At 36.0% G+C, this 10,983-nt stretch overlaps 2 protein-coding genes across 2 annotated transcripts; one reads left to right on the forward strand and one right to left on the reverse strand.

Moving 5' to 3' along the window:
* The first annotated feature begins 2,245 nt into the window (after positions 1 to 2,245).
* Positions 2,246 to 7,386, forward strand: LOC125839932 (uncharacterized). Its single transcript, XM_049518894.1, has 8 exons — positions 2,246 to 2,292; positions 2,427 to 2,453; positions 2,533 to 2,646; positions 3,204 to 3,531; positions 3,726 to 3,812; positions 4,531 to 4,617; positions 5,472 to 5,873; positions 7,060 to 7,386. The coding sequence occupies exons 1-8, from the start codon at positions 2,246 to 2,248 to the stop codon at positions 7,384 to 7,386; spliced, it is 1,419 nt and encodes a 472-aa protein (XP_049374851.1).
* Positions 7,387 to 7,838: 452 nt separating this feature from the next.
* On the reverse strand, positions 7,839 to 10,056 carry LOC125839933 (L-type lectin-domain containing receptor kinase IX.1-like). The gene has a single exon (XM_049518895.1). It carries the CDS (start codon positions 10,054 to 10,056, stop codon positions 7,945 to 7,947), a length of 2,112 nt encoding a protein of 703 aa, XP_049374852.1. The 3' UTR covers positions 7,839 to 7,944.
* Between the last annotated feature and the right edge of the window lie 927 nt (positions 10,057 to 10,983).

Below are 10,983 nucleotides of genomic sequence, written 5' to 3' on the forward strand. Positions count from 1 at the left end.
ACAAGGCAAAGGCCCATTGAACTGATTTTGACTGAGATATCTCTTATTCCAACTTAAATTAGTTTTTAAATATACATTAGTTTGCTCCAAGCAAACATGGGGCAGTTTTAGTAGTAAATCGAACTGATCGGTTTGCTCCAATATAAATTAAGAGGGTGTTTGGATTGGCTTAAAATAAGTTGGCTTAAAGAGTCAAATCTACTTTTAAGTCAGTTTTTGACTTCTGAAAGTGTTTGACAAATATAAAAAATAATAAAAATAAATCAAAAATGACTTAAAATAAGTTGGAAAGTGTTGATCAGCATTTTAATATTATATTATATTCTACCTTGGAATGGCCACATTAACTATTTTTATTAGTCTATTCGTTGGAGCATCTACTGGATCATTGCTTGCAATGGATAAACATTTGTGTCTTAGTGGATAATTAATAACCAAAGGCATTATTGCATTAGCCTTTGTGATGAACGTTTATGTGAACGTTGGAAAGTTGGCCGTTGTGCCAATGCACGTTAGAGACATTGGTTACCCCCCCTCTCATTATTCCATTCTTAATTCCTCCATTATCCTTGTAACCTATGTAACTCCTAAGACCATTATCTTCACTATTTACTACACCATTATCTTCTTATTCATTGTTAGGAAGACTTCTTCTAGTATAAATAGTGGTGGTCTTCATTTGATTTGGTACACACAATAAACAAGAAAATATAGAGTGCATAAGGTTTGTCAAAAAGAGAGTTCTTATTAGTTGAAGGGAGGTGTTTCTTTTTATGGAGCTTTGGACTCAACTCTTGTCCAGAGTTGTTGAGTTATATTTTGTGATTAGGCTGTTGTATCCTGGAGGGGACAAGTCAAGAAGGACTACTGCTGGACCGGTGAAAACATTTGCTGCAGTGGGCTTGAATCTCCTTAAAGAGAGCAAGATATCCGCGCCTCAGCCTGAAGAGATTTATTTCTTCATTTTTATTTTCAATTGTAATCTTGTATTTTTGTTATCTTGTAAGTTTTCACTAACAGAAAGTGTTTGGCAAGGTAAAAAATAACTTAAAATAAGTTTAAAATGACTTAAAATAAGTCAAAAACCCAAAGCAGGTCTCCCCCTACTTTTTATTTTTTGACTTAAAAGTCATTTCAATTTGACTTTTTATTTTTGACTTAAAAACTGTTTTTTTTAAGCCAATCCAAACGGGCTCTAAATCTTTACCTGCCTCGAAAAGTTGCAATTTTTTCTCGTGTAACTTTATCATTTCAAACCATTAAGCTCGAAAGAATTTGTAAATGTGACCAACTAGTTTGTTCAATATCAAAGGAAATGATGAAATTGGATTCGGAGGGAATTATGGCTTATTCAGAAAACATTTTCTTATGGGATTGAGCTTGGAGGAGGGTGGTCGGGCACGCTGGGAGTTTGAGGGTTGGAAGTGAGGAGGAGATAATCGTTGTGGAATGTCACTTATGGAACACGACTTTCCTATTCTAAAGAAAATGTTTTGTTTCACAATTTTTTGAAAAATGTTTCCCTCCTGATCAAATTCTAACTTCTAATCCAAATTGGATTTTAGAATTGAATCATTCGTGAGACATGTCCTTAAAATACTATAACAACATACCCGGTGAAATACCATAAAGTGGAGTATGAGGAGGATAGAGTGTACATAGACCTTAGTAACAATTAGTAGTGTATATTTCTTATACAAATATTTATTTAAACTTGAAGAATAGAGTGGATAATCAAGACAAAGTATAACATGACCATATATCATCTTTACAAAAAAACAAATTATAATATGTAAACTTTTATTAGATAAATTTAAAGCCTCATATAAAAGTTTAACTCTAGGCAACCAATTTCCCCTTGTAAAAGTTACAGGCGAAAGACTATTGTATTAAAAAAAAATACATTGTTATATTTATACACACATACAAATCAAGTAAGAATCCTAGATTAAGTCAGGTAGAAAGAATTGACAATGCTTTGCAAACTATAAGCCATAAATAAACATTAATTCGTATTAGACAAGTATACATTATCCTTGATTGTTAGTGAAGCACAAAATTAATGTGATGCTTAAATCTATTCTCAATTAGTAGGATGTTTTTCCTTGAAAAAGAAAAAGAACAAATTAAGCGAGTGGCGTAAAAGACGTAGGCCCTGTTAGGGCATAAAAAGCTTATTTAACGGGATTTGAGTTATTACAATACTCACTAGGAGAAGAAAGGGTTTACTAGTTTGGGTGTGACCATGGGTTTTCTTATATTTACTCTTCACATAATGGAGTTCCTGGCTTGGTAAGTTCACTTCTCTTTCTCCATTAATGATAAAAATTGAATCCTGTCAAGTAGAGTAGCAAAACGAACAAGATTTTAACTTTCTAGTACATATTTGCATGATTCAAGTAAGTTGCTATATATATATTTTGCAGGCCCCTACTTGCTCTGGCCTATCCTCTGTAAGTCTTCACTTACCTTTAATTTCAACGATTTTACTGTATTTTTGCTTCAGCTTTTAATGTTCACCAATTCTTTCAGATATGCTTCAATCAAAGCGATTCAGACTGACTCCAAGTATCACATGAGAAAGCTACTCACATACTGGATTATCTTTTCTCTCTTCCACCACATATTTGACAAACTTATTCAATGGTACCCTAATGTGTTCCATCTACTTTTCATTAGTTCACATACTTTTTTTTTGGGTTTCCTGAGCCCGACTATTCCCGATTCACGCACATAGGGCCCAATTCAGGGGAATGCATGGATTAAGCAGCCCCATTGGTTCTTATGACCAGGGGCGGACCTAGACGTTGAACCCCCCTCACCAAAAAACTATATTGTATATTTAAGGTGTTTTTAAGAATTTTTATGTCTATATATTGATTTTGAACCTCCTGAATGTAAGATTAGAGGTTGACTTAGTGGTTGAGGGGTTCAAAACTCACCTTTGAGGTTCTAAGATCAAATCTTAGGCACTACTCTTTTTTTTTTTCAAACCCCCTTAATGAAAACTGGATCCGTCACTGCTTATGACACACTTATTTCAAGTTTTATGTCTGTTCTTGCTTCTGTTTCTTAAATTCCAAGTTGAGGATTTCAAGAGTTTGTTGAAACATTTGGGGAAAATTGTACAATATACGTGGTTGAACATGAGAAGACAACTCCCGTTGAATAATATTCTAATGTTCTTCCATCTACTTTGGCAGGGTTCCTCTGTGGCCATATATTAAATTAATAACCATATGTTGGTTGGTGATACCGCAGTTTGATGGCGCGTGTTATCTTTATCAAAAACTTATTCATCCATGTTTTCTGGTGAAACTGCATGATGTTATCACTCAGTTTTATGGGTTTTGTTATGTTTACCAACGCTTTCTGTATGTATGTTTGTCTGTCAACCTACAAATTGTGGCTGACTGGTTGAACAAGCAAATGGAGGATCCATCTCTCAAGAACAAATCATTTCTGGATACAGCAGAGAGGTATCTTGAAGAAAATGGATCTGATGCTTTGTTGAAACTTATTGCAAACAAGGTATGTTAGCTGTTACTTCAGCATTGAGTAGCCAGTACATTATTAAACTGGACACACACTTGTATGTACATCAGCTAGTTATATGAGAAAGTTAGATTCCCAACACTACATAAGCAAATGTATACATTCCACTGGATTTTATTGCAACTTTGGGCTTTACTATCAGTGTACTTATCATGACGTCCTATTTTCAGTGCAAGGATAATAATTTGAATCATCATGCAGAAGAGATCAAGACTACTGATGCTAGTGTGGAAGCAGGAACACTTATCCCCAACCAGGTGCTTCAACTGTTGTTCCGAGCTCCCTGTACTGTATGAAACAATTTTTAACTTCTTGTGGTGCTGCTTTATATGCATTTTCACTCAATAATGAAAACGAAAGTGGCATCAGCCCACAGTTTTAGTTTGGATTGAATGTAGTGCATGTTTATGCTATCATGCACTATTTTTTGAAGCTTATTTCCAACAAATTCAGGAATGCTTTGTTTCCAGGGGTCAGGTCTGGCCCCCCTATGTCTGTGTTTCATAATTTGTATACAACACTTCCAGGATTTTTCCTGGAAACTTCTTTTTTTTTTAAAAAAAAACGAAGGAATGCTTTGTTTGCATAGATGCAGACATGCATGCAGTGTCCCTTCCAACTAATAAATTATTGATTGTACAAGAGGAATAGGTTGTGTAAAGATTATGCAGCTATCAGTTTACTAAAATAAAGCATGAAAGAGTGCATTGTCCATTGTTGACAACAGATTTTGTAGTAAAAATGATTTGTCATAAAACAGATTTTCCTTTCATTCCTTCAAATCTGGTAAATAACAACCATAGTGCCCCCAAAACAGACATGTATAAGGGTCATATGGTAAATGGCATGGCATTTTTTGGATAGATGGAACATAATGGAGAATTGTAATTTTCCTTGTTTTGTACTTCTTACTAGCTTCTTGGTACTGATTTCTAATGAAATTTCTGATACATTATCCAAAAATAACAACAACAGACACTGTGTGAAGGGGCTTATCCTGTTTGGCAAGATATCAAATCGATGGAACACTTGGCAAAATATGAAGCAGCTCAACCCAAACAGGTTGTAATTTTCAACCCTTGAATTTCCTTTTTTTTTTTTTTGGAATATTATGATTTATGGGTTCACGAGTATATCTCTAGATGCAATTTTTCATCAAACAATAGGTGTGTTGAAGTGTGTGACCATCTCATTTAAAAGCTTAAGCTTTTAGAGAGAGCACACTTTTATTATTTGATTATATTCTCAACACGCCCCCTCACGTGTGGGCCTGATTCTTTTTTCATGGGCCAAACATGTGGAAATTCTTTTTTGATTTGGGTGGCGGTGAGATTCAATCTCAGGACATCTGCCTGCTCTGATACCATGTTGAAGTGTGTGACCATCTCATCTAAAAGCTTAAGCTTTTAGAGAGAGCACACTTTTATTATTTGATTATATTCTCAACAAGGTGAAACATTAATCAAGCTGCTACGGATACTTCTGGTGGCCAAGTGAGGAAGAGTGCTAAATGAATATTAAGAATTAACTCTAAATGAAGGTAAAATTAGGCTCATCAATCAATCTAAATGTGCAAGATGACAATTGATAATACACACTGAGATCAAGTGCATTATCATTTAGACCATGAAGAAACTTTGTATAATGCTAAAAAGAATCACCGAACAACCTGAAACTGAAGCTGGCAGACTTGGTAAAATTTATCGCTTTTGAAGTTTGCACTAGATTCATCTATCTTTGTATGCTCTCAAGTGTTTATTTCTCCTGAGAACATTTGAAGCCACTAAAAGGAGAAAGAGTTGAAGCTCATATTTTTTTGTAAACATCAGTAACACATTTATTCTGCCTAATTCTTCTATAATCAATCAAAACTAATCCATATACCAGTGACTAAAATGTCCCCTGTGTAACTGCAGGTTAGAAGTGTGAGGGAAAATCTAATTTGGAGTGAGAAGAAATCGATAGGAATGCAGGTCAAGGAAACGGAGGTTCCAACAAAGCAGACAATCCAGCTTAATCAGGAACCTGCAAAACATGTAGCCGCAGCACAATCAGAGCACAGCATTAATGAAAAATTGGAAGAAACGGTCCACCTAGCAGGTGTTGATCAGCAAGAAAATCAAAAGCAACTGAAGAATGCTGATATTGCTGTTCATAATTCTAAGCTGTGGTGCCCTGGGGAGATTGCTATGGCTGCACATCTTAATGGGATGGAGCACTTGGCCAAACACCAATTACCTATGAGTTCTATGGCTGTGGCAGAGAGGTACCTTGAAGAGAATGGATCTGATGCTCAGGAGAAACTTATTACAAACAAGGTATATCAGATGTTACCTCAGCAATGAGTAGCCAATTTTTATCGAATTGATTCTTCCCAACACTCATTATCCGTGTACCTATCATTATCTCCTGTTTGCAGTCCAAGGCAGAACGGATCCAGGCTACTGACACTTGTGATAAATCAGGAATGCTCACCCTCAGCCAGGTATCCTTTCTATTAAGCCTCTTGATGAGAAACCGAAACCAGTCACACTTGCTGTTGTTCCTGACTCCCTATAATGTATGAAATAGTCGTTAACTTCTTATGCTGCTGCTTTTGGCGTTTTTACTTCATAATAAATCTGAAAACTACATTATCACTCCAGTACTAATTGAATGTCTTGCATAATGTAATTATTACATGATGCACTAACTTATGAGATTTTCTAATTTCCAGCAAACTTATGAAATGCTTCCTCTGCGTAGATGCAGTGTACCTTCCAACCCATAAACTATGCAGCTATAACTTGTCTTATATAAAGCATTAAAATTTATGAATTTTCCTTAATTAAGAATAAACCCCATTCTTATCCCTTTTGGGCGGTTAATGAAAATCATTTCATCTTCACTTGCTAACATTCCTTACAAATCCCCTATAACAATCATAGTGCCCCTAGACAGATAGTGCGCGAAGAGGGTGGTCCTGTTTGTGAAGACAATTTGTCAAGCAAACCATAGATGAAAATGTTAACCAAGCTGTTAGGTGTGATCGATGACTAGAGGAGAGCTTGATGTTCCAACAATTAGGTGCTAGTGATGCTATTAGTGGCCAAGTTAGAGGAAGAGTGCAAGATGAAGCTTAAAGGCAAAAAAATAAGGCTCATCAAATAAGCTGAATGAGCAAGATGGCAATGGATTACGCACGCTGGTACCAAGTTCATCATCATTTAGACCAAGAAGAAACTGTCTATGCTAAAAGAATCACCGAGCAACCTGAAACATAAACTGTTGCACTTTGTAAAATTAATGCTTTTTGAAGTTTGCACTAGATTCATTTATCTTAGTATGATCTCAAGCCTTTGTTTCTCCTGCACATATGAAGCCACTAAGAAAGGGAGAGAATTGAAGCTCTTAATTTTTTTTAAAGCATCAGTACCACATTTATGCTATCCTAGTACTTGTTTTATATAAGCAATCAAAAGTAATCCGTATGTCAGGTATTAAAATGTCCCTGTGGTACTGCAGGTTAAACGCCTGAAGGGAAATCTTATTTGGATCGCAAAGAATACTACAGGCATGCAGGTCAAGGAAACAGCATTTCCAGTACAAGAAAAACACGGTCCTAATGAAAAACCTAAAGAAAAGGTTGAACTAGTAGCTACTGGACCACATGAAAAGCTGAAGCAAGTGATGAATTCTGATTGTGCTACACACAATTCTAGGCTATGGTGTGGTTTTTGTAACGTTAGATGCTCTGGTGAGATTGATATGGCTGCACATCTTAACGGGAGGAAGCACTCGGGAAAGGTGGTTATTTTGGGTCCAAACTTTTACCCCATTCTCAGAACATAGGTACAAAAGATATGAAGAGACAAATACTCTATATGGTCATGTAGATATCTTTCTGAACATCTGCACAACTTTATCAGAAGGTAGCCACATATTAAACTTGATATTAGCCTGCTTTTTTAGTCAGTTCTTTTCTCTGATTAATTTTCAGATTCTAATTATAGTTACAGAATTACACTTTCTGAATGTACTTAGTGTCATTTAATCTACTTTGTGCAAGGAAATAAATGTTGCACGAGACAAGTAGACAAACCAAACTTCTTGTCCTGTCCAGACTGCAATAAAGCAACTGATCATGTCTACCAACATTTTGATAAAGAATATCACGTGCTCTAAGCTTTAATGAATTAGCCTTCTAATCTAGATTGAATTCGGAATTGAGTAATTCTTGAGACATGTTCTTGAAAGCATAGTATTATCAGTGTTTAATAGAACAGTTAAAATTACAGGAAATGTAATCCAAAGAATCCTCTTCATTAGAAGAGAAACAACAAAAAGTAAGAAAGGAAAAGATGGACACTGCTAATGGAAGACAAAATGCAGGGTTATAACAGGGCAATATTAACTTGGATACAAAACTGATGTTGAAGATGAAGATGAAAATGCTGAAGAAGATGTTCTTTTTATTGAAGCATCAGTGGTGTTTCCGTTTACTGAATGCTGGATTTGGGCAAGGGCGATCTCTGTACCGCTGGTTTCATGTGTTGATGAAACTAAAATAGTTGGTAAATAGCGTGAGAAGCTGCAATATGTGGGCACAGGCATGTTCCGAGGGAGCGTGGGTAATGGAGCTTCAAAATTAAGCACCTGAACTGCTTGCCTAATAGAAGGCCTGCAATTATTATCTGGATGAGCACACCATAAGCCAACAACTAGCAAATGCTCCATCTCCACTTCATTGAACTCTGATGATAGTTTCGGATCAGCTGCTTCAAGAATACTTCTCTTCCCATAAAGTCTCCAAACCCAATCGACAATGTTTACTCGATGCTCCTCTGCTTTAGGATCAATAGGTTTCCTTCCACAACCTATTTCTAACACGACAATACCAAAGCTATAGACGTCTGTTTCCTTGTTAGCTTTGCCAGTGGTGACACATTCCGGAGCCATGTAACCCATTGTGCCTGCCAAAACTGTTGTTTGGGATCCCTTATCATGGTCAACTAGCCTAGCCAACCCAAAATCCCCAAGCTTGGCATTGAAATTAGAATCCAACATAATATTGCTAGACTTTATATCCCTATGCACCACACATTGTTCCCATTCTTCGTGTAGATATAGCAACGCCGAGGCCAAGCCTTGAGCAATCTTGAATCTTAGTGGCCATGCCAAATGGCTTTTTCCACTAAAAATATGGTGATCTAAGCTTCCATTAGGCATAAACTCATAGACAAGTAGAAGTTCTCTTTTTTGATGGCACCAACCAATGAGTTGCACCAAATGTTTATGTCTTAACCGGCTGACGATCCTGACTTCTGATACATACTCTTTTATTCCTTGCTGTGATTCCCTTGAAACTCTCTTAACAGCAATATAAGAGTTGGATTCACTGAGATATCCTTTATAAACACCTCCGAATCCACCCCGCCCAAGCATCTCTTCCTGTGAAAAGTTATTTGTACATCTAGCCAATTCACTGTACAAGAACTTCTTTGGTCCTGCACTTTTTTGAAATTCATTAGTCATGGAACCATCAAAGACATAATCATCTTCTCTCACCTTACTCTTTCTCCAAAATGCAAATAACACCAAAGCACATACTGCAACCAAAACACAACCACCAGAAATCAATCCAACCACAAGTCCTAACTTAGTTTTTGTTGGTGCATCCTTTGGCATGGTGTTTGATAAGGTTACCCCTGTATCTGTCATATTATCTAAAGAAGAAGTAAAATTCCAAGAATAGATTCTTTGAAATGCAAATCTCCTTCCCGCTCCACCAGTGAAGCCAAAAGTGACCCATTCTGGCAAATATTCCCTCAGATCAAGATTGTAAGATAGGTTCTGCAGGACAGTGACTGTGATATTATTCCCTTGGAGTTGAAAACCAGTGAAGACAACAGTAAGATTTTTTGAGTTAGAATTATAACTAATCCAGGCATCAGTTTTCGTACCATTTGGAATGCTACTAAACCAAGTCACATTAACAAGAGATTGCATAGAGTTGATATCGACACCTACATGATCACCCTTTGGGTCATAGGGGTTCTGATAGGTGTCAAACTCCACAGCAACAAAATGATTGCTCGATGAATTTAGTCGCTCATTATTACTTGTAAGGCCAAGACTTCCACCTCTTGTTGTATTATAAGGAATTGTTGAACCTGCAGGGGCAAGGAAGAAGGCAAAACCATCACCATATTTAGTTATTCCCTGTGAATTAATGCTAAAGGAGAAATGTGTAGTGAAATCAGTGAGATTTCGAGAGGCCTTGTCCCATAGATGCAGTGGTTTTGAATAGATAGCTCGACCTATACTAGCATTAATATCGCGATTGAGGAGGTTTTTGGTGAGTAGAATTGCACCATTTTCTGGAGAAGCATCTCTCTCATAGGTTACATTGTGATCATTGGGTGTAAAAGTATCAAAATTGAAGGAGAGTGAAGTGACTAAAGGGATAATTATGATAAGAAGCAAGTATTTGAGAGAAGATAAAGAGACAAAAACAACCATAGTTGGACAATATGTTAATCACATTGTTAGACATGCAGCTGAATATATACAATAAACACCAAACACTCTGTTTAGTCCTTTATTAAAAAATAAATTTTATATATACACCTTTCCCAATTAGCACAAGTTTAAAAAAGAAAAAAAAAACTTTTAAAGCTTGTGCTCTAAAATAAGTCATACATATTTGTATGACTATAAATTATTTTATTATGGATGAAATTAATATTTTAAAATTAAATTATTATTGAATATAGATATATGTCATTCTTTTGTCAGATGGACTAAAAAGAAAAAGTAGAAAATCATATAAATTAGGGTAGAGAAGGAAGAGGTATATATATATATATATATATATTTATATGCCTATGGAAGATATTTTATAATCTTTGTAGACAGCAGTCTAAAGTTGACCTTCCACAGAATAGTTAGATGGCAAGGAAGCATCTGGTCACATTCCGAAACCTTCACGGGTTCAGACATCTTTCCTGAGAGGAGTTAAGTCTTGGTCAACTTTTGGTATTTTTTATTTTTTTTGGTTTTTTATTTTGTGTTCGGTATTTATATTGGAGTTAAATTTAAATTCGCGTTGGAGAGTTTTATATTAGAGAGTAAAGTGCTCCCTAAGACGACTCAAATTCGACACCTCTAATTAAGAATGAAGAAATATTTACCACTCCATCATAACCCCGTAATGCTCGGTATTTTCATAAATCTATTGAGAGAGAGAGAGAGAGAGTTTCATGCCCACAGATTACTTTGAATTGACATAACTCCCCCACCCCCACGCCCCCTAGTTTAACACTTCATACCATGTTGGAGTTTTTTTTTTCCCTTAAGAGATGGGCATAATTTACCAATTTATTGCATAGAAGTCCTCCTTTCATTGTCAAGATGTCCGCAGACATCATGATGTATATTGTGGACTAT

This window comes from Solanum verrucosum, unplaced genomic scaffold (assembly GCF_900185275.1).
Source record: "Solanum verrucosum unplaced genomic scaffold, falcon-dt-bn FXZP01000177.1, whole genome shotgun sequence".
In the NCBI taxonomy this organism is placed as follows: Eukaryota; Viridiplantae; Streptophyta; class Magnoliopsida; order Solanales; family Solanaceae; genus Solanum; species Solanum verrucosum.